At 40.4% G+C, this 27,385-nt stretch overlaps 2 protein-coding genes across 6 annotated transcripts in view; one reads left to right on the top strand and one right to left on the bottom strand.

The window, feature by feature from the left end:
* CUL1 (cullin 1) overlaps window positions 1-16,427 on the top strand; it is a 49,938-nt gene extending 33,511 nt beyond the window's left edge. The window contains exons 9-22 of the mRNA XM_084260442.1: window positions 681-811; window positions 4,354-4,461; window positions 4,557-4,663; window positions 5,819-5,867; window positions 6,407-6,538; window positions 7,078-7,195; window positions 8,495-8,571; window positions 9,323-9,454; window positions 10,864-10,956; window positions 12,279-12,326; window positions 12,412-12,494; window positions 13,974-14,079; window positions 14,802-14,915; window positions 15,799-16,427. Of these exons, the coding sequence (XP_084116568.1) occupies window positions 681-811; window positions 4,354-4,461; window positions 4,557-4,663; window positions 5,819-5,867; window positions 6,407-6,538; window positions 7,078-7,195; window positions 8,495-8,571; window positions 9,323-9,454; window positions 10,864-10,956; window positions 12,279-12,326; window positions 12,412-12,494; window positions 13,974-14,079; window positions 14,802-14,915; window positions 15,799-15,879 (1,379 nt within the window). The 3' untranslated portion in view covers window positions 15,880-16,427. The remainder of the gene's footprint in view (window positions 1-680; window positions 812-4,353; window positions 4,462-4,556; window positions 4,664-5,818; window positions 5,868-6,406; window positions 6,539-7,077; window positions 7,196-8,494; window positions 8,572-9,322; window positions 9,455-10,863; window positions 10,957-12,278; window positions 12,327-12,411; window positions 12,495-13,973; window positions 14,080-14,801; window positions 14,916-15,798) is intronic.
* A 1,637-nt stretch (window positions 16,428-18,064) lies between these two features.
* Window positions 18,065-27,385, bottom strand: part of EZH2 (enhancer of zeste 2 polycomb repressive complex 2 subunit) — a gene marked incomplete at its 5' end in the record, with an annotated part of 28,937 nt that continues 19,616 nt past the window's right edge. For 4 of the 5 annotated variants that reach the window (XM_084280282.1, XM_084280283.1, XM_084280285.1 and 1 more), the window contains 8 exons: window positions 18,065-18,306; window positions 19,084-19,168; window positions 19,270-19,350; window positions 20,168-20,249; window positions 20,846-20,941; window positions 21,685-21,863; window positions 22,222-22,347; window positions 23,411-23,451. In XM_084280282.1, coding sequence (XP_084136408.1) covers window positions 18,246-18,306; window positions 19,084-19,168; window positions 19,270-19,350; window positions 20,168-20,249; window positions 20,846-20,941; window positions 21,685-21,863; window positions 22,222-22,347; window positions 23,411-23,451 — 751 coding nt within the window. In that variant the 3' untranslated portion in view covers window positions 18,065-18,245. The remainder of the gene's footprint in view (window positions 18,307-19,083; window positions 19,169-19,269; window positions 19,351-20,167; window positions 20,250-20,845; window positions 20,942-21,684; window positions 21,864-22,221; window positions 22,348-23,410; window positions 23,452-27,385) is intronic. The other variant, XM_084280286.1, reaches the window with a different exon arrangement.

Genomic DNA, 27,385 nt, shown 5'->3' with positions numbered 1-27,385 from the left:
AATAAATTTCTCATAAACCCTTCAGAGAAGTCCTTGGAAGTGCTAGATGTAGCTAGCAACCTTAAGATTGCTAGCTAGGATTCCACAAGGTGAAATACCCTCACTTACTTTACAGTAACTTCCTCTCTTGAGTGCCTGTTCAGTGAAGGCAAGATTACAGGAGGTAACTAGTGGGTTTGCTGTCCTGTTCAGACTAAGATTTACAGGACTGTGGTCAGCTAGAGAACATAGTACTCTTAGCATGGCCAGCAGACACTCTAATGACAGTCCTAGATCATAGCAGCAGTTCAAAACTTCATCTAAGTAAGAGAGGTTTAACTCTATTTTAAAATCATTGAACCTCTTTACATTTATGAAAAACAGAAATAAGTAAATACATTTCTGTAACTTCACTGTATTTTTATTTTGCCTTGAGATTTATATAGCATTGGTAAGATCCTAAGGTTTAACAGGTTGTTTTGTTTTTAACTAGTCTTAGTTTTGCAGGTTAGTGAAAAGATTTGCCATACTGTATAAACCTTCTGCTGCAGTTTTTACTGACATTTTACAGGAGTAATTCACGCAGGTTTTTGTTGATAATGGATGTTTTAACTCCCAACTGGTAAATGAGAAATTGGAGTCATAGCTAGTCCGAATGGGAGATGTTGACTGACTTCTCTTCTTTTTTTCCCCCCTTCCAGATTTGGGACGCATGTATAACCTTGTATCTCGAATCCAAGATGGCCTTGGAGAGCTGAAAAAACTTTTGGAAACCCACATTCATAATCAGGGTCTAGCTGCAATTGAGAAATGTGGAGAAGCTGCTCTAAATGCAAGTATCCCTTCAAAATAAGCCTGTCTGTGGTTGCTGCCAGGTTTACAGTAGAGGATGGTGAATGCTTCCTGATACAGTTTCCAATTTGCTTATGTTTTCCTTCACTGATTTAATTTGTGAGGTCTAGGGAATTCTTAAACACTGATAATAGACTTAAGTTGTCTCACTGTTTTACTACTCTGACCTTTGTGTGTTTTTGGGGAGTTGGGGCTCTTTGCTCTTGGACAGGATGTCAGGGTGCTTAGAAGGCTGGCTGTGCAAATAGAACATTATAGACTTACAAATGCATCTGAAAGTCTACTGTATCAAGAAGTATTTTCTTCAGTTGACTGCATTTTATTGCATCATGTTACAGACTTCTGACTTGGATGGGACAGTGTGGAGAAGCTTTGTTAGTTTTTTGGGGTTGGGGTTTTTTTGTTTGAATAAGGCATTTATTTTATTTGGAAGAGTTTGAGAAATATAAGAGGAAGGTACAATTTAAATGGTTGGAGAGCTCAATATATAAGGAGCAGGGCAGATCTGCAACACTAGTCACTTAACCGTGTAATTTGCTTTCTTGATTTTGATCCCATAATTATGATTTTATATTTCTTTTTGTATTGATTAGGGTTGAATCTCAGCAACAAGAAGCTGTTTAAAGCCTTTGGTAACCCTTTTGTCTGTAGACAACATGATGTTTTCTAGGGAAAAACATTAAATAGAATGAAACATGACACAAATCAAAAACAGAATATAATACAGAGTCTGGTAAATTTTATTTTAAATAAGATTTTAAATAATATTTAAATAATATTTTTGACAAAAGTTCAGTTAAACCTGTTATTGGCCTCAGATATTATTGAAATAGCTTCATGCTAGTAATTGTTAAAGTAGTAACAGAGAGCAGTAAAAACTTTGTTTTAGCACAGATTAAAATATTTTATATATGTGTAGTGTCTGTGTTCACTATTATATTTTAAGTGCACAGTTTTTTTAGCTGCGTTCATCTTCTATGTGTCATGAAGTAAGTTCAGTGTTCTTCAGATTAATTTATAAATGTCACCATAAATTTTGAAATCAGATGTGCTCCATGGTTGACATGCTCCCCTGTGGGCAGAGTGGTCATCACTCTTGAGTTTCTTTGTGCTTAGACCTTGAAAAGTTTCCCAGAAAAAATGAAAACTCTTTCTCATGGAATTAGTTCATCTTTGAAAGAGGGAAAGCCTGGGATTTGTTTGTATTACCGCTTTTGACTACACATAAAAAAATTCTTCCTGATCAAAAAGAACCCTTCTTGTTTCTTCATCTTCTCTTATGTTCCTTTTCTACCTGTCTTGGGAATTGTCTTACCTCTTGTTCCATTATCCTTCACTCTTAGCGTATCAATACATACCACTGCCTTGTTGGCATTCTGTCAAATATAGGTAGGTTTGATTCTGCCTGACTTAATTTATCTGTACTTAGTCTGAACAGATAAGTCAGCTGGGCAAATGCTTTTCAGTTTCTTTGTAGTCACTGGAGAGAAATAGTTGTACCAACTTGACTCATCTTGACCCATTTTAGATTTTTACTGCAGAATGAGTTGTCCTCTTAGACTCCATTAACTATATTGAGACTGCCCTTCAGTCAGATTACTGCTTTTAGTGCCTCTTTTTGGGGGGGGAGGGGTGGGTTGTTTGGTGTTGGTTTTGAGTTGGTTTTCGATGTTAATCAGTAGATGTCCTTCAAGTCCACTTGAGTTTCTTGTCTGGGAGGTTCTCAATCTCAGTTCTTTATCTGAAGCAGATCATTAGATTAGTCGTCCACGTAGCCTATGTCTTGTCTTCAGTGGCAAGAGGAAATGTTTTTCAGGATCTTCATAAAACCCAGCCTGTCTTCTGCCAAGTGTCGCCAGCATCAAGAACTTTAATGATAGGAATGTTACAGGAGGATCTCCATGCCCAGTCCTTTTAGGTTTTATTCATGAACTTGTTTATCTAATCCATACTTGAACTGGCTTGTGCTCTCTGCTTCCAACCACTTCCTGTGGCAGCAACTTTCAGAAGTCTACTGACTGACATGTATAGACGTTCTTTTCTTTATCTGTCTTAAACTTTTTCCCATAACTTCATTTGCCTAATACCCCATAGTTATAAAATGTGGCTTTTAGTGATTGCTCATCTTTTCAGACATCCTCCTGATTTTGTAAACTTTCATCATATCCCCTTTTAAACTTGTGTTCTGCAAATTTAAGACTTCTAGCCTTTTTAGTCTGTCGAGTAGCTGACCTGTCTGGCTGGTGTTTTAGTTGCCCTGAACTGTTTCTGCTCTGACTCCATCTTTGTTGAGATGCAGAGATCAGTAATTGTGCATAGGACTCGGAGATGTTTATTGGCATTTGGCTGTGCTGGGTGTTGAGCAGATAATCTTCAAGAACTGTCAGCAGTGACTAAGGGCTCTGTACTAAGTGCAGATATTTGTGGGCATTGGAAGTGACCTCTGGAGATCATCTAGTCCAACCTCCCTGCTAGAGCAGGATCACCTGGAGCACACTGCACAGGATTGCATCTAGATAGATCTTGAATATCTCCAGAGAAGGCAACCCCATGACACCTCTGGACAGTCTGTCCCAGTGCTCAGTCACCCTCACAGTAAAGAAGGTTTTTCTCACGTGGAGATGGAATGTCCCGTGTTGTAGTTTGCGCCTGTTACCCCTTGTCCTGTCACTGGGCACCACTGAGAAGAGTGTTCCCCCTTCCTCTAGAAATCCACCCTTCAGGTATTTAGAAGTGTTGATGAGATCCCCTCTGTCTTCTCTAGGCTGAACAGACCCAGCTCTCTCAGCCTTTCCTTATATTGAAGATGTTCAAGTCCTCTAATCATCCTGGTAGCCCGCCACTGGGCTTTCTCCAGTAGTTCCTTGTCTGTCTTGAACTGGGGAGTCCAGAACTGGACACAGGACTCCAGCTACAGCCCCAGCAGGGCAGAGTAGAGGGGGAGGATAACCTCTCTCAAATTGCTGGTCACGTTCTTCTTGATGCACCCCAGGATAATGTTAGCCTTCTTGGCTAGGAGGGCACACTGCTGGCTCATGGAGAGCTTGTCATCCACCAGGACTCCCAGGTCCTTCTCCGCAGCACTGTAGTTGTACCTATTGGGGATATACCTGTTACCCTCAAACCTCTGTAATAGGAATGTTTCTTTTATAGCAGCTACCACTTTATGATTGCCTATCTTGGGTCTGATTTGAATTAAGCTTATTTCTTTGAAGATGTCCTTGGAAACGTTTGCAGTGGTTAAGTGGTTTTGTTGTCTTTTGTGCTATACAAGTACACATTCTGCACTATGTAAGTGCACACTCTGCACTCTGGTTGCTGTGAGTGAAAGCTTGTGCCACTGTAAGACAGACCTGTACACAGGACCTAAACTAGTCTGGATACTATTTTGCCATATAAAAATATCTAATGCTTTGTATACTTTCCCATAAAAATGTGCTTAGGCTGGTGAGTGGCTCCATTTTGGAGGAAGAAGAAAGCAGAAAGTCAGCGGGTTGCAAAAACAATCTCTCTTTATTGCAGGATCCAAAAATGTATGTACAGACAGTACTGGATGTCCATAAGAAATACAATGCTTTGGTCATGTCTGCATTCAACAATGATGCTGGCTTTGTGGCTGCACTGGACAAAGTAAGTATATGTAGTGGCATATGGTGAATGCTTTTTCTTTTTTTCCTATTCTGTGTTTTGTCTCCCAAAATTTCACTGTCTTTTGTGATTTATAGGCTTGTGGTCGATTTATAAATAATAATGCAGTGACAAAAATGGCTCAATCATCCAGTAAATCCCCAGAGCTTCTGGCACGATACTGTGACTCTTTACTAAAGAAAAGGTACGTCTTCAAAGACAAATTCTTATTTCAGGGTGGCTTTTGTTGTAAAAGGTTTTAGCATGTGAAATTTTATATTATGTCTTCAGAAACAGAACTTAAACTTTCAAGAAAATTAATTATACCAAATTCTGAATACAAAAATTTCAATAGGCCCATTCCTAAATATTAAATGGGATTTACTTTTCTTTTTAAAGAAGAAGAGGGAAATAATTAAATATTGAAGACCTTTCCTTATAGGAAACTATGTTGAGGGGTGCTTTTTGGGGTTTTTTTTATTAAAACATAAGAGGACGTTTTTCTTTTTTCCCCAAAATTTGAGTTGTGTTGTATGATGTAAAGAAGAGATGTGCATTCTCTCTTTGCTTTAAAACTCTTGCTTTCCTCCTGTTTTCTCCTGTATCTTCCATCTGAACAGAAATTGAGGAGGTCAGAAACTGCTTTCTAACCTCTCATAATTAAATTAAGGTGTTTGGCTTCAAACAATTCAGCAGCTCATACACTGAGTTGGTATTAGTTCAGTTCATACTGGATTGGTGTCAGTTTTGTCACTGGCAACTTTTCTAGCTGTTTTGGGGGAGGAAATAAAACCACCAGCAAACCAGAATAGTTTGCTCACTTTCCCCTTCCTATTCCCTCCTTCCTGCAGCAAAGGATTTATTTTCCCCTTCATAAATACTAGCTTTCTTCAGGCTAGATTTGGGCTGTACCTAATGGACAAGCATGATATGGAGGAAGACAGTGTGGTGCCTCCTGAGTTCTCACCCAGTCAAGACTGAGCTCTCTGAGCTGTTTTCTTTTTGCTGTACTGCTTGCAACTAGGAATGAAGATAGCATTTAGCAACAGAAAAAAGGCTGGTAGAGAGATCCACATCTCAGCCTATAAATCCTGAGCAGCATCAGGCTGACAGGAAGTTCCAAGCAATTCAAGGTCCAGGACACAACCTGGTTGTTTAAAAGTCACTACTCCATATACAAGCAATTCTGAAGTATGTGAAGTGACCATTTTGTTACACTGTTTCCTCTCTAAAGAGTTTTTGATCCCAGAGCTACTTAATTTGTGTTCCTGTACTTAGGAAATTTCCATATACGTCCAAGCATTTTAATTCAGGAGGTTTTTGGGGCTCATTAAAAAAAGTACACTTCTTTTAATTGCAGCTCAAAGAACCCAGAAGAAGCAGAATTGGAAGATACACTCAATCAAGTGGTAAGATGTCTATAAATACAGTACTGTGCAAGCTCTGACAAGTTGGTATTCAGTGGTTGCACAAGAAGGGAAAACCTTTTATTTTGTATGTTTGATTTAATTACCTAGCATTTCAGCTTTTTAGTAGCAATCTTCATCTCTGTATATCTTGATGGTTGTTTTTATTGGGTGGGGTTTTTTTAAAGCCCTTTACAGCAGATTTAAAGTGGCTAAATGGAATATATGCTTTTGTTTAATTTTTATATGCATGCATGTATATAACTTCTACAGTATTTCTACATAATTAAATATATGCACTACATATTTATTCTATGTAAGGTTATACATGTGGAAAATATAGTTAATGTGTTTTAAAACAGTATTTTTATATAAGTCTTTTTCCACACTTAAAACAAACACCCACCATCACTCCTTGCCCTCAAAAAACCTGCCTCCCCCATCCTTACAAATGTAAGTGCAAATGAAGTAACTACTGCTACAGCTTGTGAAAGACAAATGCTTAATTTTTTTTCTCTTATAAATTATCGTGGCTTTTCCAGATGGTTGTATTCAAGTACATTGAGGATAAAGATGTGTTTCAAAAATTCTATGCTAAAATGCTGGCAAAAAGACTTGTACATCAGAACAGTGCTAGTGATGATGCTGAGGCAAGCATGATCTCTAAACTAAAAGTGAGTATTCCATTACTGTCCCACGACCTCCTGTATTGCAAGTCTTCAGGCTGCCTTGTAAAGCATTTGTGTATTTACATGTGTTCTTTCATGTAATTATTTTATATACAGTAGAAAAATACACAACCTGTGTTTTTGGTAGAGTTGTTTTAATCTCCTTGGAGCTTATAGTACATGTCTGTCAGATGGTGTTAAGCTTAATTGTTCTTATGCAAATGAACGATATGGATATAATTACCCAAGGGAATGACTGCTAAGAAGTTGCTTAATTTCATTAACCCTTGTTCATTCAGGGTCAGGCAAAATATAATCTAATACTCTTTTAATAGTCTGCTTCATTGTGTGTTTTGCTTCAGTTTTAAACAGATTTTTTCAATGTTTTTTTATGACAGTTGAAGAGCATGACTAGCTCTTTGAATAAGGGAAATACTGAACTTCGTGCATCCTTTTTTAAGAAAATAAGCTCCAATCCTTTGTTCTTCATATTCTGCAATGTCAAAAATGTATCTTGTTGACCTATCTGTGCTTTTAAAATATAGCAAGCTTGTGGTTTTGAGTATACTTCCAAGCTGCAGCGGATGTTCCAAGATATTGGTGTAAGCAAGGACTTGAATGAACAATTTAAAAAGCACCTGACCAATTCAGAACCATTAGATTGTAAGTAATACATTTACCTAAGTTCAGCTTCCTCTTATTTCTGCAGAGCTAACTGTATGATGTATGTAGATTTAAACATCATACCCCCAGAAGTTAGAATTAGTATTAGTTTGAACAAGATAGCTAGGATTTTTAAATTAGCATTTTAGGTCTGTACTTTGTTCTCTAATAGCACTTTATATCTTCTGTTGTGGGTAGCCTTATCCTGGTTTTGCAGCTCATGTTTAGGTGTGTATTTAAGTTGAATCCCATTGGGTTTGGTTGGGGTTTTTTGATTGGAAATATGGGGTTTTTTTCTTTAAACAGTCTTGACTTTTGCTCACAACATGGCTTTTAAGTTCACATTTGTGTAAAAATATTGGGGGGAAAATGCTGTTGTGATTTAAGTTGTTAGCTGTTACTTTTTTATAAAGAAGTCTTTTTGTTTCATTGAGGCATGTCGAAACTAATTCTTTAAAGAATTTCTCATTACTGGTTGGATTACATTTAGTTGTGTATTGTCAGATTTAAGTTTTAGTTAGCTTTTGTGGTACTCTCACTGACTTGTCCAAATGCCTTACATGTGTAAATGTGAAAGATTTATTCTTGCAGTCATGTACTGTGCACTGATGAGTTTGAATTACTCATAAAAATGAACACTTTTTATAAAAATGTACAATTTTTACACTTGCATGTTAAAAGAGAAATTTGGGAGAGAAAGAGCCAGGAGAAGAGAAGGCTCCAGGGAGACCTTGGAGCCGCCTTCCAGTACCTGAAGGGGCCTACAGGAAAGATAGGGGCTGTTTACAAGATCATGTAGTGACAGGATGAAGAGTAATGACCTTTAGGATGGAGTGCAAATTTGGATTAGATACTTAGAAAAACTGTTTTTCCCTGTGAGGATGGTGAGGCACAGGAACACGTTGCCCAGAGAAGCTGTGGCTGCTTTCTCCCTGGCAGTGTTCAAGACCAGGTTGGATGGGGCTTTGGGCAGCCTGGTCTGGTGGAGGGTGTCCCTGCCCATGGCAGAGGGGTTGGAACTAGATGATCTTCGAGGTCCTTTCCAAACCCAACCATCTGTGGATCTCCAGATGAGAGAAGAAATAAGTGATTGGCACAATAAAGCTCTCCAACAGCAGCATCTTACATGAATTTCTTTGGTTTATGTATGAATGAAAAGTTATCCACTGCTTAATGATTTTTCACCATGTTAGAGCAAAAAGCAGAGCCGTTTCTTGTTTGTGTGAGAACTGGGACTTTATGAAGGAGGGGATGGGAGCACATGGGATCACACACTCAGCCTCTTCACCTCTTTTCCAGTGGATTTCAGTATCCAGGTGCTGAGTTCTGGGTCGTGGCCGTTCCAGCAGTCCTGCACGTTTGCTCTGCCATCTGAGGTGAGGGCCTTGCACTTGTTTCATCTAAACCTGGAATGATTGTGGGGGAAACTTTGGTTTACAGGGCTGGTGTCTCCTCTTGTGTGTCAAAGGGGACTGGAAGCCTCCCTGGTGTTTGCCTATTTGGCTGGAGTATATTTGGAACAAGACTTAAGTTACTAAGTTAGTAGGAGGGAACTGTAAAATTTATGTAACTTTTCTCTGGTGGAAAGACCCTGGTTAATGACTTTCTTTTTCAGAACATTGAACAGTATCTGAAGCAAATCTTCTTTGGTTTGTGTGGTTTGGGTTTTTTTTGTTGTTTTTTTTTTGTGTGTGTGCTTTTATTTAAGAAACTCCTTCCTGCTGTTGCTTTGAGTCTGTCCAGTGAAATCTTCAGCTATTCTAACCATTAGTTTTTTGTCAAGTGCTTACCCAGAGCAGACAAGACATGAATACTAAGTTTAATTGCTGCTACCTGGAGCATTGTAGCTTTCTAGCTTTACTTAATGTATCATAATGGAAGATAAAGGATCTTTAAATGCTTGTTTAGGTTTGTGGTGTTATTCATGTTTTAAAAGGGAAACTTGTAACCAAGGAGAATTTTCACCTAGTCTGAAGATTTTTAATGTTTTGGATTTCTGTTTGCCATGTTGTCTGAATAAGATATGGGTGATGAGAATGTTCCTTTGTTTGTTCCAGAGCATGTTACAGCAATGCTAAATGAAGGTTAATAATATTAGTTCTTTATTGTTACTGTTGTTTTATACAGTTAGAACGGAGCTATCAGAGATTTACTGCATTTTATGCCAGTCGTCACAGTGGAAGAAAACTAACATGGTTGTACCAGCTGTCCAAAGGGGAATTGGTTACCAACTGTTTCAAAAATAGGTACACATTACAGGTAAGGGTAATGTCAGGCTGATAGAAACACTTGGTGACGATTGCAGTTCAGGGACTTGGATGCAGCTGGTCATTTATGGCACAAATTCTGTTTGCTCTGCTCCATTATATGGATGAGCTGCTCAGCCTCTGTGCTCCTCATTTGGAGATAATTGCTTTCCCTTACTTTAAAGAGCCATTGTGCAGATAAATGTATTTAAAGTGGTGAAGTGTGTAGACTTTGAAGTAGTGCTCATGTGAATACCTGTGCCTGAATGCAAACTCATTTTAATAGGTAATGCAGTGGATTGATCTGTGTTTTATTCCTATGTCAAAATATTAACAGTATGTAATGATGTATCACAGTTCAGCATTTTTAAATCATTCAGTTTCTTAATGGTTGTGGGTGTATGCATTCATATGTATACTCACACAATAGTTTGGCTACTACTTATGATGTTCACATGCACTTGTAAGCTTTATTCCTGTCAGTAATGCTACTGTCTTTGTTTAAAGCCAAGCACAGACAAAAGACCTGATGGCTACAAGTCTGTGCATTACTGAAGTGAACCCATCTGAGGTTAAACCTCCCCAGGTGGTGGTTGGTGTTACGATTAATAGAACCCTGATTGTACATCTGATTTATTCACTGAGCTGATACTTAAGATCTGTGTTTAAAAGAAAATGAATTTGCAAGGGGGAATATATTACTTATGCTTTCAACAGGTGTTGAACTGCAATTGTGAGACAACTGCAACCTCTGTGCATAACAGCTTGTGCTGCTTAAACTTTTCCTGTCTGCTCTCTCTCAAAGGAGAGAGAGGAGGGGAGCTCACAACAGTGAGAACAAACAAGATAATTTCAGACTTTGAACTTGTCATCAACATATGCCAGCCCTCTGGTGATGGACATGAATAAGCTACTGATGGCTGCCTTGTTTATAAATACGGTTTCATTATTCTGATGGAGTTGGGATGGTTGTGAGGATGAATTCAGTAGTCTGTGTAGGCCTTAATGGAGGTGAAATGGTTAAGGGTCAGGGAGTGGCAGAGGAAAGTAATTTAAAATTATATTAGCAACTAGAAGGATAAGGCTTTGACACCACAGTAGAAGACTTGATGCAGTGTTTGCAGCTAGTTAAATGATCATAATGTTGAGGTTTATGTTTAGATGCTGGAAGGAAGAGTTCTGCTTGTATAAGTAACATCAGATTTTTTTCTGTATTGCATAATGTTTTGCATTGATAATGATAACCAGTTGGCTATTCTCTGTTGTGCAAATATTCCAGTATATGCATTTAACTGGTGACTTTCAGCTGTTCAGATTCAAGAAGTGTGTTCGTCTGTTCTCATTTTATGATTTATTCCTTTCAATGACTTTTTTTCTTTTTTTTTCTTTTTTCTTTTTTTTTTGGGGGGGTGGTCCTGTTAGGCATCCACATTCCAGATGGCCATTTTACTGCAGTACAACACAGAAGACGCCTATACTGTGCAGCAGCTGACAGACAGCACTCAAATAAAAATGGTAGGGACTCTGCATTCTTTACACTCTTGTGAACAGGTTTCTTTGTCTTCAAGGCTCTTCCTGCTGTTGTAAGAAATTGGGATTAGATATGCTTGAAGCCAGGGTTGGTTTCTGACCTGAAGGAAGTAGATGCTCCCTTCTTGGTCAGTCTACTTTCCTGATTTATTTTCCTGTGATCATAACTTCCTAGTCTTCTGACGGATCTCATTCACGACTAGAGTGACTTGCCTAGTTTCCTGATGAGCTCTGGTAGGGAGTTTTCAGTGCTTAACTAAATAATAATAACAAATTTGTAATAAAATAGTAATAAAATGTTTAACTAAATAATGTTAAAATACACTTTAACATTAGAAGACAGCATTCTAAGAAAACCATCTTTTTTCCCCAAAGTGATTCATCTGTGAGTCTTTTTTTACATCTCAAGGCATGAGCACAGTAAAACCTGCACTTTGGTTGGCTCACTTGCTCTTGTGGAACAGGTTCCCTCTGTTCCAGATAGACTTTATGGCCCGTAGTTTGTTTGGCTTCTGTGCCCTTTGCTAAGAGGTTTGGATCAAGTCTGCTGGGACTTCTGGAAAGTGAGCTCCTAGTTAGGGAGATCTTTCCTGTACATCTAGGAAGTTACTACCACCGGTGGCCTACGGCAAACCCAGAAGTCTTATGGAGTTGTCATTTATTGTAGGTGTGTGTTTGCAGATACATGTGTTTATTTCTGCAAAACACAACATTTTGGCCTGAATTGTGGTTCTACCAGAATAAAACCTTTTATGCTAACTGCGTGAAGCCCAGATGAGTTCCACTGTGGTGGAACAGCAGCTTTGCAAGACTGCACAGAACACTGACAGCCAGCAGTGTGACCAGACAGTGACCATAACCAGAAAAGATCCCTTGTGTAAGCAAGACAATAGAAATATCTTGATTGAAAAGAAGAGGGTGCTTACTTTCTGAAGTTTAAGCTGGCCATGGTACCTGTATTTGCAGGGTTTGGGAAAAAATGTTTCTTACACTGATAAATCTGCTTGCAGAATAGCTCCTAAAACAGCAACCAGAATGATCTGTTTGGAATTAGTCTTTCTAAAAAAATTGATGTTATTTGACCAACTGCAAGGGTACTATGTCCTAACACCCAAAAAGAGTCTTATGATGCTTTATTTCTGTGAACTACATTTCTATTGTGTTCCTCTGTGTCCCTCCCTTCCCCCACTTTGCAGGTTCTGCACTCGCTAGTTCGTAGTCTAAATATGGGTATTCTTGTTGAAGTATTTTAACTTGGAGAAAGGTGCTGTCTGTCTGCACTGATAATGTTTTCTGTAATTTTGTAGGATATTTTGGCACAAGTTCTACAGATACTGTTGAAATCAAAATTACTTGTAAGTACTCTTGCTTCTTATGGCCTGCTTAACATTCAGCAACATGTATTAATGTTTATTTATTTGTTTTATTTATTTCTTGCAGGTTTTGGAAGATGAAAATGCAAATGTTGATGAGGTGGAGCTGAAACCAGATACCTTAATAAAACTGTATCTTGGTTATAAAAAGTAAGGGGAAAAACCTTTAGCAGCATACATTACTTGTGTATAATGAGAATCCTCTGCTTTCAAAATTTGGGCCAAACCTGATGTACTTGGCGTGAAAGGTCCGGGGTTCAAGTGCCAATTCAAACACCAATCGAATGTGCACGAGTTTTAAAGGAGAGGGTTGGCTGTTCGTGAGGGATGGGAGAGATTTCAGCACTCTGACTGTGTTCAAAGTCGGTCACAGCCTGGACGTATTTTCAAATGTGCTCTTTGTTCCTTGATTCTTGTCTAATTCTTATCTAATTTATTCCTGGTGAGAAACTGCTGCATTTTACTGAGGTGGGTGACTTGCAGGCACTCAGCAAAATACATTATTTTCTATTGGGTTACAGTAGTGTACAGTGACTGGCAAAGGTCAAAGTCTTACATGTTCACCCAGGAGAGAGGAGGTGAAGAGATCAGCAGGCTCAGTGATTGCTTAGCAGACATGACTTTCAGTAGGTTTTATTACCTACTTTAACTAACGGGTGCTGCTTTCAGCATCGGTGTATTTTGAGCTGTTCATCCTATGTGGTGACTCTCTTTTATCATGCTTACCAGAGCACAGACACAAACATACACAAACTCAGTGAGCTCAGTACTTCCTGAAGATAAGATCTCAACTGGAAGAAACGTTTTAAAACCGTTCCTTGTACCTCAGTCTTTCTCTGCTTTCTTCCCTCCTTGAGCAGTGGTTAAAGGTTTGAGAATTCACGGTCAGTGACGTTGATGCAGCGATGGAAACAGCTCAGCGTTGCTGCGCTGTGCAGCTTGGTGGTTCCCAATTTATGAAGCACCAGCCTGTGCTAAATATCAGACCTGATGGACGCTGCAGTGATGCCTGAGCACAGCCAGCAAGGCTGAGCACTGCCCTGCCCTCTGGCCCTGAGGCTCCTTCCTCACTCGTGACACAGCACCTTGTCTTGAGTGGTCACCTGTGGGAGTGGGCTTGTCCCAGCATCATTTGGGGCTTTTGAAAGAAGGGCAGAACTCAGTTTTACAGAATAAAATGGGTTTCTCTGTGTTATGGTCCGAATCCAGTCTGCACTGTACTGAAAGGCTGACTGGTTTGCCCTGACTTCCTTTGTCCTGTTCTCTGGCTGGAAGCTGCTCACCAAACGTAGAAGTGTTTCCAGTATAGTGTAACTGCAGGGCATTAATCTGACCTAGCAGATGACTAGGTTGGATTCAGTAAGCTATTAAATAAGTCACAAATAACCACTAGAGAGGTATTTTTTTGGTTGGCTTAGTTTTTTGTGGTTCTGTGGTGTTTGGGTTTCTTTTATTTTTAATAAGATTGTCTTAAGTTTTCAGAAGTGCCAAAGTCCCCTTTTTGTTGCAAGGTACTTGTGGTGGTGTGGCTTTTGGTTGGGAGTTGGGTTTTATTTGAGGTTTTGGGTTTGGATGTTTTGTTCTTGTTTTTAAAACAGGCTAATTGTTAACTTCTGTTTTTCTTTACAGCAAAAAATTAAGAGTAAACATCAATGTGCCAATGAAGACTGAACAGAAGCAGGAACAAGAAACTACACACAAAAATATAGAGGAAGACCGGAAACTACTGATTCAGGTGACTTGTAATGCAGAGGGCTGCCATGCTGGGAACTTAGAATTAATAGCTTTGTAATCCTTTAGTGAAGCTTACTGTGGCTTTTCCTTAATTTTTATTAAAAGAAAGCAGGCCATTGCAGTGCATTCTGGAGCTAGTGAGGTATTTACAGTACTCTTAGAGGCGATTTGATCCTCTAATAGAAAATGCAGTTGTTTTGACATCATCATGCTGATGAGTGTTTTGAGTTCCAGGGGTGCACACACACTGACCAGATCTCTGTTCTGGGTGAAAATGAGTAAAGCCTAAGTAGTATGAACTTAACAGCATGTTATCAGTTCATTTGGAATCCACTTGAGAAGTGAAGGGCTAGGGAAGGAAATAGGAATGTCCTGCTAAGAGTATCACAGTAGGGTTCAGTATCTAAAGCCAGCTGTCTGTTTCATGCTGCTTTCGGTATGTACCAGTTGGTACTATTGTTACAACTGACCCTAAGCAGAGTAATTCTTAAAATCCATGTCTCAGAGTCCCTTTTGATGACTGTGTGCTGTGTAGAATCGGAGTTCTTAAAGTCTGTGTGAGCAGCTGACGTTTGTGGGTGTGCTGCTGCCTGTCTGATACTCGGGCTTGCTGTGATTGTGCTTCAGCACTAGCAGATGTGATCTGCTTAGGGAAGTAAATGGCTTTGTCCAGAAGGGCAGGTAGTTTGCCACTAAGCACACCCATCTGACTCTGCTGTGCAGGCTGCTATCGTGAGAATCATGAAAATGAGGAAGGTTCTGAAACACCAGCAACTGCTTGGAGAAGTGCTAACACAGCTGTCCTCAAGGTTCAAGCCTCGAGTTCCAGTAATTAAGGTATGTGAGAACCACTGCTCTGAACCTGTGTTCCAGCCAGTGAGGAGCACATATTTAGACAAAACACTTGCTTTGGAATTAAATAAAGGAAGCAAAGGAGATGGGATGGGTAAGGACAGACTAAATAAGTAGGAAATATTTTGGGCAGAAAGGTGGAGTTCTCTGATAATACGCATGTTTTGTGTTGTAGGCAGTGGTAACACAGTAGCTTCCTTGCACCTTTTCACATCACTGCTTACAGCAGCCTCCCCTCCAGGCATATGCTCTCCCCTGTGTGGAAGTGCTGATGCCTGTGGGCCAGCGCTGTAGAAGGGTTTCCTGATCTCTTCTGGGATAAAAAGTGGTTGAGGGGGGGTGTGTGTATGTGTGTGCAGGGGCTGGTGGGTTGTACTTAATTGTGGTCCCACCAATGGTTTTTACACTGATGATTTGGGGGATAGGTGGGGCAAACACACACCAGGCTGTGGAGAGCAGTTGCATAAACTGGCACAGATGCCAAAAGAGGTTCACCCAGTTAAGTTCTGGAACAATCAGCCAGTTACTGCAGGTGCAGTAGTCGTTAGTAGCATCACAGCAGGTACTCTGCATCTTGGTTTAACTCTTTATATGTGCTGTCTCATGAAGTTCTCAACATACTGACGATCAGTTGATCTCCCAGTCACCACCCTGGGAAGGCATCGAGTAAGCGTAACTTGGTTTAGTGGGTTAGTAAGTGCTGCTGGGCTGTGGTCAGAAACAGGACCACGAGTGGCTCTGGTTTGTGCCCTCTGCTTACTCCCATCACCTCTTTGGCATGAAATTCAGCAGCCGAGATGGTTCACTGTACAGGGAGGTGACGGTGTTTCTGGCAGGGTCCCACCACACCTCTCTGTCTCTCCCACAGAAATGCATTGACATTTTGATTGAGAAGGAGTACCTGGAGCGCGTGGATGGCGAGAAGGACACCTACAGTTACTTGGCTTAACACTTTTATTAGCAATTACTTGACTGTGTGACACTCGGCAAATAGGTAACGTGATGCAAGGAACGGAAACGGCGGAACTTCATAGCAGCCACCCTGCTGCCATTTGGACCTCCCTTTTTAACAACTGAGACCAGGACTCCCATCAGCCAGTCTCAGACTTACATCAGAACTGCTCAGGATTGATACATTTCAAGTATGTAAATATGGACACCAATGCCATTTAACCTAATTTAAGAACAGAAAGGAATCAAACCCTTCTCCTCTAAGGGTTGCATGCTACTGCATTTAAATCAATACATTGGCTATATGATGATAAACAGCTGCCCTCGCAGGCAGCACTTAAAAATGTTGGCAGCACTTTGAGAACGAGTCAGAATGGACCCATGTGTAATCTGCTATGAAAAACCATTTGTATAGTGTGTTTCATTTTTTAATGTGTGATAAATAAAAAAAAATGAAAAGATTTCTGTACAAGTTGCATTTGGTTTTATTGTTTTAAGTTTTATGACTTATCTTTCTAAATGTAAATAAAAGGTATAATGGTTATGAAAGCTATAGAAAATTGGTTTTGCTTTTTCTCCTTTTCTGATGACTTAAGTACATTGTCTTCAGAGAACAAAAAGTCATCATCAGCTCTGCAGATTAGTCCTTTTCTAATGAAAAGAAAGTTGTGATAATTTCACAAGACAGGCACAATAGAAGATACTTAGTACGTGGCAATACTTGGTCATGGGGAAGGGGAGCTGATTTTAATATTGTACATTATGCTAAAAAATGCATTGGCCTAAATACTGCCCTGAATAAATAAAGTTTAGGCTGCCCATTGCTTTGCCTAGAACAGATGCTGGACTGTGCTCCTGTAAAAGAATCAGCACGATTTTTATCAGAGGGAGACTAATTTTTCACGGTTACAGTTGAGCTCTGACCAACAGAAAAGTCTGTTTAATACTGCTCCATTTTTATTTTTTTTTTTAGATGTGAACCAAACATTTGTTTGGAATATGGAGGGGAAAGTCTTCTCTCTGTGTGAGATTTTGTATGCTTGCTATTCTTATTCTGAAAGAACTTTAATTGCACAAGACTGCCACTGTGGGTGCTAACAGCAGGATCCACCTTAGTTTTCAAATTCCTTTTGAAATTTAGAAGAATGAAGCTTGTGCTGCTTTCTCTGCAGGCTGTTGTTTTGGGTTTTTTTTTTTTTTTTTTGTTAAAAGAGGCTGGTTTTTGCAGACAGTTTGATGGCAGTAGATTTTTGGAGCAAGATTTAAGCAGCAGGCTGAAGGATCTTCCATTGCAGAGGGCTGGAGCTGCCACCACCAGTTAAATCAATCAGCAATGCTTTGTATACCTTAGATGCTGCCTCTTGCAGAGCTCTGTTTTTAAAACTCAAGCAGGGACAAAACAAAGGGTGGGCTTTTGGACCTATTGAGCTATGCTGAGTATGAACTCTTAATTCTTATGCAGGCCACTACAGAGCACAAAGATGGCCCCTGGCAGCTGCTTGCTGGCTCTGACAGTGCAGAAACACGCTCTGCTACTTTGGCTCTTGCTCAACCTGGGCCCAGGGAGTTGTAGCCTCTTCTGTGCAGAGTTATTGACATCAGTTTTGTAAGAGCACGTCCCTGTGCCAACCCACCCACCACAGCTGTTTTGATATCATGTTTCTTGAAAGCAGAGTTTGTCCTAGAAAACACAGGTATGCTGTAGTTTGGGGAGGGGGAGGGGGGAAGATCCTTTTCCCCCATCATTACATGTGTCTACTGCCCATGGGCAAGTTCTTGGGACTTGGCAAAAGTTGAGAAAAAAACCCACTTTTTAAAAAGCAATTGCAGTTGGTATTGTGACAAAAGGTGAGTTGAGGGAGCAACGACTGGGGTTTTGAAACTGTACCAATCCCTTCAGAGAACATGACAGCTTCATGCCACAGGGTGCATGGGAACTGCACAGCCATCTTTGTATTAGTCTGAAGTGTGACCCAAAGTAACAGTAGTGGACAAGTGTGGAGTTGCCTTTGCCCAAACAGGGCAAGAAATACTCCACAGCACTTCCTCACCTCGCTGACACAAAGTTTTAACTCAGTTCCAGTACAAGTGCAGAAGTTCAAGTATCCTTTATTCAAGGTTGAAAAATGTACCACAGCACATTATTGCAAAAGTTCAGGTACAAAACGCTTTGCAGCTGGTGAAAAGGCAATAAAAAGTTGTGGTTTTTCTTTTTTTAAAATTTGTTACTATAAATTACTGTTACAGTACTTTGCAAATACAGAATTTCAAATTGCATCATTTTTATTTTTCTAGAATTGCCCACAGTACTAGAAATTCCTGAAGATAAGGCAGCTGTTTGTTTAAAAGAGGAGGTAGCTGGTGTCAAGGGATTTCCATTTCTCTTTCAATGCCCACATACTTGAGGGCATCAGCTTGGCTATATCTGAAATTGAGAAATAAAACAAAAATCAGTAACATCAAGTATTGCATCTTTGTTGTTGTGATGTAACAGTACAGCACTGCAGCATGGAATCTCCTTGATTTTCCAGGGCCTCCTCACCAGCTGGGGCCTTTAGTGTGAATTGGTAGGAGATCTAGAACACTGACCACCTACAATACTGCTTCTAGAGGGGTCTGACCAAGAGGAAACAAAACCACTGAAATTCCATCCTTCTGCAGCTCCAAAGGATCTTTAAGAGTGTGAAACTCAGCTAGTGGAAAACAACTGTGTTTCTCAAGGTTGACTTAGTGTCACCAGCAGACAGGTGAGATTGATTTAGAGGAAAGCACAAACACAGTCATTGCAAGAACTTCTCAGTAGTAACACAAGAACATTTCTTGCCCATTTCTGAGTGGTGGGAGAAACAACCCTGACTGGTACCTAGGAAGGGTAAAGAGCCCAACCAGATAAAACACAGTATGTAGGTCTGCCTGGACAAGTACAGCTGTCTTCATTTGTCACTACACCTTTGTATGCAAGCTGCTGTTGCAAGTTCTCAAGCCTCTTAACCAGCTGCTTTGCTCATGTCAGTCTCACCAGTCTGGTACCTGGCTTTTGCTTTTTAATTTTTTAAAGTAAAAGGGAAGGGGGCTGCTGCTCAGCTGTGAGGCCTGGGGTTGTGAGGAGGTAGGTACTGCAATCTAGCTATGAGCTGGGCAGAAAGGCTGAAAGTTAATCCAGTCCATGAACTGAAGTAATTACAAAAATCCATCTACCAACCTGTAGTCAAAGAACAATTCTTCACCAGTCTGAATGGCTCTTTTAGCAAATATTCCTATTCTGTGATCGCCATTAACCATCATAACTGTTCAAAAGAAATTTAAAACACAAATATTTAGAATGCACATTGGTTTCAGTGAGGTCCCACCAGGCTTCAGGCGCTGCTGAACGCAGCTCTAAGCTCACCTTTTGCATAGCAGTTGGGATTTACCGAATGGTTTGCAAATCGAATTTTGTTGCCCTTGCGCGTTGCATCAACCACAAAATCTAAGGAGAAGGAAGAGAAAAAACAACACAACAACTCACAAATGATGGATAAGTTACCTACAGCCAAAACTTCTGCGTTTAATACCCATTGTGCTTGGATTTTAGCAGCTGGAAGAGATAACTTCTCAGCTTCCCACATGGCAGAGTTGGCACATCATCCTACAACAGCTTTATTGTTCTACAAGGCTCAAAACACTCCTGTTGCCCCGCACTGTGCGGTGTCACATCTCTGGTCACAGCGGCACGACTTTGGTTTCTCACTTGAAGCTTTTCTGCCCTTGTTCCACATGGACAAGTTCCATAAATGTGATATGTCAACAGTGACAAAGCAGATTATTTATTCCTCCTTTCAAGTATTTTCTAGTATTTCACAGTTGACACAGTGCAGTCTATTTTCTTCTCTTCACGTGGCCGCAGCCACATGCCCCATCGCTGTGTGTGGCTTCCCCCACCCTCCCCAAAACACAAAACTACCATCATAAAACTTACTGCTAATTTAAGTCACAGTGCAATTATCTCAGGCAACACCTCACAGGTCTCTTAAATTCTTCAGGCTACTTCACTAAGTGCCTGCATGTAATTTCACTCTATGAAATCCAACTCTACTCACACCTCATGTGGTGGACTCCCTCACTACTCATTAGGGGAAGCACGAGCTCTCAGCACTGGGAATCTTTACACATTGCTAGAAAGATGCACAGAGGAAAAAAAACATCCCACTGTTCCCCACCTCTGGCAGAACAACACAGCTGAACCACGTGGCGAGCACAGGCAGCTTGTGCACACCTCGAGGAGGCTGTGAGCAGGACGTACGTACCGTTATTCAAGTTAAACAGAAAGCTGCACATGTATTTGTCGTACACTTTTCCTCTTCTGTCTGCCTCATCCTGAGAAATAATCTGAAAGAAATTACACTTGTGAAAGAGCTCACCTCTTCCCTTTTGTAACCGTAGCAGCTTAATGTCAAAACACCCAAACATTTCAAAAGAAAGGTGGGGAGGAGTTTTAATCTCTGGGCCTGAAAATATTCCCAAACACGAAGACCTCTTTCCAGCAAGCACTCCATGCTTACCAAGAGGCATGTTTTGCTCTCATTGTAAATCAATTATTTCAGAGCAGAAGGGAAAGCAAGAATTGCTTCTCACCTCAACATCAAGACTGCACACCCGATTCAGGGCTTCATTACTACAGAACACAACTCAGTGAAAGCCTTTACTGAATTTTAGCAGTCCACTAACGATTCCGCACTAAATTCCAGGCACATCCAGGATAAAAATTAACATTCCAGCTTCTCATCCTCACAAGAACCAACGTCAAATGTTTTGTGACATTTCAACCACCCAGCTCCTGGGTTTGAGGCCTCTGAAAGCAGCAGCTCTGTATACGCTCAATCACATCTCTGTGTCTAAGTGTGGTACCAGGTTAGGGACAATCCTGGCCAACACACAACAGCACCTATTAAGCTCGCACATAACCAGTGTTCTCCCCCCTTTACCTCGCCACAGTATTCAGAGATGAACTCATTCTTCTGTACAGGGTCTTTGATAAAAATTCCCCAGCCTGCCACATCTGAAGGTGCCAACAGCAAGTGCTGTGTGAGAGAAAAAAAGAAAAACATTTAGACAAGCCTGGCCTTGATTGGGTTTTGTTTGGGTTTTTTGGTTTGGTTTTGATTGTATCACTTAGTGAAATGGATGCTGGTACTCCAGGGAAGAGGACAAACACAAATTCTAATTATCAAATGCACACTAAGGTAATCACAAGTTGTGTCTTAAAGAAAAAAACTCATGATGTACTTGAAACTCATGTTTTTATTGGTTTTAACCTCACAATGAGAGTGTTACATAAATACATACACACACTATTGACTTCAAACGAGAAAGTTCTGCAGCCAGGAGCCCACTACTGATTATCTCAATATTTGACTGAAACAGTCTGTGAGAAGATGTTCTGGAGCAGAAATAAACCTTGGCTTACTGATTTCTGTGTTCAACAGAGCTGAATGGGCTTTCAGGATAAATCTGGTAGACTATGTACAAGTTTGTGCATTAGAATCAATGACTGAAGAAAGAAATGGCCAGTGTCTAAGCCTGAGCCAAACTTACACTGATCTAGGGAAAGACTGATGGGCTATCTATTAAAACAGCAGATTAATTGCAAATTACAAGCAAAACCTGGAGGGGGAACAGGAGATGTTCTACTGCAGTAGAACATTTTGGGTCTTGTTTTCCTGCTTGACAGCATGAAGGCAAAGAAATTCCATTCTCTAGCATGAAAACACAAAAACTCAAAACCAAGGCAGGAAGCATGTAGTTGTCTTAAGATTCCACATACTTTCTTGGATCCTCTCTGGATGCTGCAGTTCTTGCAAGAAACATTTTTGCTGTCCCAGTGGTCTGCTGCTCCACACGTTAAACAGAGGTCAGGATCGCACTCCCGCACAGCCAGGTAACACGGACACTGTTTAGTGTTGCATTGTGCTTTACAACGGCATCCAGGAAACCTGTTTTGGCCTGCAAAGCAATATATGGGAAACAAAAAGGGCAAGTGTGAAAAGGTACACTGTAAAATTGAGACAGTATAGATTATGGCATATCAGAATATTAACACACAGCTGTTGGTATCTACAGGACATTCAGAAGTGTTGTAAATTCCCTCCTTCCCTGATTTTAGTCATCTTAAATTTTAAGTATGAAGACTGGCTGGATAAGAGGGCCAAATTAAACTGAACATGTGCTCTCTTCTCATACCATGTAACACTACTTCATGCTTGTGCAAACGCTGTCTGCAGCACAGACAGACTGCCAGTGCAGTGTTAGATGTTGGGACAGGGAAAGAAATGCGTAGATAGCTTTTAAATGTTTTACTTACATTCTGAGCTGCACTGGCAAAACTTCTCACAGAAGTTTTGAGCAATTACACATGGGCATGAGCTATCACAAGGCTGACGTGGATGATCACATGGCTGATAGTTGTAAACATGATTGGATGACCCATCTGAATAAAAATAGCAACATTTTGTAAAGTTGAAAGGTACAAACAATATACAGTTACCCATCACTCTTTAAAGTAGAAATTCCCTTTTAGTCTTTTAACTAAGACACCCCCTCCCAAGTGAATTAAAAAAAAAAAACAAAAAAACCCCAAACCTACAATGACTGGAGTTTAAAACAAGAGACACCACACAAGCACTGTAACATTAGTTTGGTGTTTGCCACCATTAGTTGTCTGCTTCCTAGTGCACTTCACTCTTTCTGTCACTCAGCTTCCTCAAGTATTCAGAGCTGAAAACTGTTTACTGTGGAAAACTGAAAAGTGAAACTACAATGGTATAATTCCCTGTGTGAACGTGTTCTAGAAAAAACAAAGATAATTCCAAAGTTATTTTTACTCTGGAGCAACAGTCAACTTTAAAACAGGTACACTGGCAAAATAGGATCTGGTCATTATACCACTGTGCTTTCCCAAATCATTTTTTCAATGAAGACAACTCCATCCAAGGAGTGACTACCAGTCTAGAGCTTTACCTATGGAGCAGCTAGGAGAATTTGTGACTACATAAGTTACATTTGCTGTTACTACTCCTGAGCTTGCGTTGGGTTTGCCAGCAGTTGTAACAACACCCAAGTTAATCAGGCAACAAAAAGGAGAGACAACCATTATTTATGTTGCTGGAAGTCCCAAACACACTCAAATTTTCAGTATTTCTAAAATAAGCTGTTAAAAGGGAAAAAAAAATAAGCCCAACAAGCCGCTTTTTACCACAGCTCCTGCTGTGAATACCCTTCTTATCTGCACTTCAGTGAGGCCATGCTGGAAAGACTGTGCCTTCTCTTTTTCTGAATTATACAGAGCCCTCCCAGTTAAGTTAACCAAAAAGCACCTTTCGTGCCTGCAATCTCTGTAACAAGAGCTTACTGTTTTTATTCACCCTGTAATCTCTAGCTCCCCATGGAATGTATATCATGGCCTAATATTAAGAAACAAACCCCAAACCCCAAAAATATCAGTAGCAGGATCTTGTAAGTTCAGGACATAAATTGAATGGAAAGATGCTAACCCTTTTTCAGCTGTATCTTTCTGCAATGAGCAGCCCACAACCTGCAAAAACACAAAACAAACACAAGAAGGTTGACAGGAACTCCTCTTGCAGTGGGCTGGAAAAGGCAGCTACATCTTGCACCCACACTTAGAAGAGGAAAGTTTCTGGTACCATGAACATCTGCTAACTGTACACAAGTCACAAGTGGCTGCAACAGAACCACCCTGTCCCAGTCTCTTGGAGCTGCCAAGATCTGCAGGCTGCTCCCCCCACTCCCCACACCATTCCTATAGTCCCAGGATTGCACAGACAAGCAGCCCCCACCCAGCCCAGGCAAGAGAGATGCATAAATTCAAAGGGCCTTGAAGGAAAACCTGTAAAGAAGAGGCTGCTGGAGCTGCTTCTAGGAGGCAGAAGCAGCAACAGAAGGAAAGAATCAGAATTGCAGATATGGAGAGACATGTCTATACAGGGGAGTAAAAGTCTGTCAGCTGCTCAAAGGACTGTGCCCCAGCCCCACATCAGCAGTCTCCTACAGATCACAGCCAGCTTCACCCCTGACCTGCTCAGCTCCAGGTATGTGACAAGAGGAAATCACGTCTGTGGCACAGCCACACTGATGCTACCTCAGCGTTTCTTGTGGTTGGGAAGACTGTTCTCCAGTTTCTTCTGACTGGCTGTACTGTGCTAAGTCTTTTCTCTCCTACCTCAAACTCTACACACCTTTCTCTTACATCCTTACAGTTTTCCTTCAGTGTACTCTTTTAGCTTAGCCAAGCACTTTCCCTTTGCCAAAGTGCTGCTTTTGTTGCATAGGGGGTTTTTTGTTTGGTAGGGTTTTGGTTTTTTTTTTGCTTGGGTTGGTGGGGTTTTTTGTTTCTTTTATTTTTTAAGAAAAACATGCTTTGGGTTATTATAACATAATAAATTACACTTTCAAAAGTTCTTGCAAATTACAATTCCCCCTTCTATTTTGTGTCCATTTCAGATTGCAAGCTCTTTGGGCAGGAAATACCTACTCTTCCATGTAAAGACACCTGTCTGGACCTTAAGCCACCAAAAGGAAAACCAGAATCAAATTTCAGCAGCCTTAAAATTAAAGGAGAAGTCCATGAAATTTAGATTATGGATTTTTAAACTTTATACTTCTTGGACTTTCTTAGTATGTCACACAGCAACATTAAGAGAATATGGAAGAACCCTGGTTCACTGGCCACATAAAACAGTGCAAACTGTGTGTAGCAGCCCCTCTTTGCAAGGTAACAGCTCCCATATAACTGAAAGGTGGAGTGCAACTTTGACTTCAATTACTCTAATGCAAAAACTACTTTTTTTGTCTGACTGACATTTGGCAAATGTAACATACACTGTATTTTTGAACAATTCTTTCACAGAAGCTTGTCTCTCAGCCCAAGATAATAAGGACCTACTAACACAGCAAACCCTAAGCAGCTTTCCGTGGATAGACTTCTTAGAATACCATTTCATTAGCAATTAGTATGATTATTTTTTGGTTTTGGTAAGCACTACCCTAACACTTTAAAACTAAAATTCATCTTGGGGACTGACAGCAACCTGAGATTTTTTTGCTGTCTGTGGGAAAGTACAGACTGTATGGACAAGGACATGGGACTGTGCAGACTGCCACCATCAAAAAATGTTAATACTAACTCCCCAAAACAGATAGATAACATGGTAATCACAATGGCATCAGCTCAGACACTCATATAACACAGACTGGTGTCATGGAAGGAAGACAGCCTGGCAAGAGAGGAGTTTGAGACATACAGGTTGAATACGAATTGTGGGTAGTGACAGACAACAACAGGAACTAAGCTGCCAACACTGACCAATTCAACAAAAGGCTCAATTAGCACAATTAAATAACACATTCATTGGCCTGTAATTTTTTAAAGAACACCAGGCAGGAAGCACCAAGAGTTCCCCTGCTTAGTGCAGAAAACTGAAGACTGAATGAGTACCCCTACTAGAGGGGGGCTAATGTATGTATCTGCCCTGTAATCTGCTATCTTAACCAGAAGCAAAAGGCAAGATCTGGTCCCATGCCAGGAAGCAAAGACAAGAAAACCGACACAGAAAGTTGAGAAAGGACTTGTGACTTAAGTATCATTAAAAAAAAAGGTGCAAATTTGAAACTCAGTGGCAGATATCCAAGCAAACAGATAGATATAAACATCTGGTTACTGACATCTGCAGGACAGCCAGCTTAGAAAGCAAGTGTTTCCAGAATCATTACGACAGAAGCGGTCAGAAATAATTGTTCTCTGCTAGCATACTACTAGATTTTGCCAGTTTTTTTAGGAGACACTGGTGTCAACTAATCAGGCAGTAGAAATGCATTCTTTAAAAGAAGCTACACTATCATTTCTTTCTGTGCACAGGGATACTCTGCTACCAAAAATAGCAGTAAAAATCAAAAATAGATGCCAATTATGTTGGTATATGTAAGTTACGTCTTTGCAGTGCTTGATTCTCTGGCATCACTCAAAGCTTTCTTTTCAGTCTCCTCAGTCATACCTTACCTACAGCCTCCTTGCCACTCTGCCTTCCAATCACAACACAATGCATCAGCTGCACCTCTTACTTAACAGCGAGACTAAATCCCTATAAAAAGGTGCCCCTAATTCTAGGTAGAACCCTGTAAGCTACTCACACCCATGCAGTGAACAGCAGTCCAGCAGAAGGTAGGGACAGGAGGAGGAAAATGGGAAAGTGGATTCTAATAAAGTTTACTTATTAAACTCACGTCTGAATAGGGGATGAGGGAGGGGCAGAAAACCAAAATAAAAAAGCAGCAGCGTTACATGGCCCTGCCATCATTAACAGATCCTTACTGTGATTAGTTAAAGCAAATACAATTCAGCTCCATGCAATGGAAGACAGACATACACAGAAGGGAATGCTAAAGTGCTCTCCCCTCCAGCATGCACTCATGCTTTTCTGCATTCTTTCTTGGTTCACACGTTTCTATTGGCTCCTCTGTGACATAATTACTCCTTTAGCACAGCTGAGTTTTCACACACTGCCAGGTTAGCCTCTGATACGTAGGACAGGCTCTGACACTTACTGGCTTGCCACAAAACAACTCTATAGAAAGCCTTCTCATATTGATGAACAACAAAAAGTGACATGGACAGGAGTGACAGAGGATTTTTTACTAAGAGGGCTGCAGTTGGCCTTGCCAGCTAGTTGCCTGTATGGGCACAAAGATCACATGGGAAATAGGTGAAGTGTTCTACGAAAAGCTGCTATTAAATGAGTTACAGGAGTCCACTACACGCAGTCTTCTGCTGCTGCTTTTTGCTTCAGTGAACACACACAGCTTTTGCTCAAAGGCTGTCTTCTACCACACGTACACGTGGAAAACCTGCAGACCACTAAGTCCCTTGCAGTGGAAAAGTGCAAACAGGACAGAGGGGCCTTTGTGGCTCTAGGTCTGAATTTACTGTAGGAGCGAGAAAACTCAAAGAAATGTAGGGAACAGATAAAGGCTTCCAGATGCTTTTCCCAATTCCTAGTGCGACATCGTTAGAGTGCTCAGATTACACTAGTACGAAGGTGGGATAAAAAGTTTTCCTGCTTTAAGACTACTGCATGTAGCAGAATGAAGACAGCTTGATTGTCACATTCTGTAAAACCAGGTAACCTTTTCTTTTTAAAAATCTCCTTCCTTCAATAAGAGTTAAAATAATTGAAGGTAATACTTCAATAATTTGAAAATTAAGTCACTACCGTTAGTTGTCAATGTAAAAACCATTAACAACAACAAAATCCTATCACTAAACCCCAGGCAATGGTATAGGTGTTTTTATTCATTGAAGAAAAAAATAACAAACCACCAAACCAAAAAGTGTCTCAAAGCTCCTCCAAAACCACATCAAGCTGGTAACCATACAATCCATTTCAGCATCAAGATACATCTGATCCTCCTAGCCACTCTTCAAACAGATGTACCAGCACTTTATTTAACAG

The sequence above is a fragment of the Gallinula chloropus genome, assembly GCF_964237585.1.
Source record: "Gallinula chloropus genome assembly, chromosome: 2".
Lineage (NCBI taxonomy): Eukaryota > Metazoa > Chordata > Aves > Gruiformes > Rallidae > Gallinula > Gallinula chloropus.
This window is presented reverse-complemented; position numbering and strand designations above follow the sequence as displayed.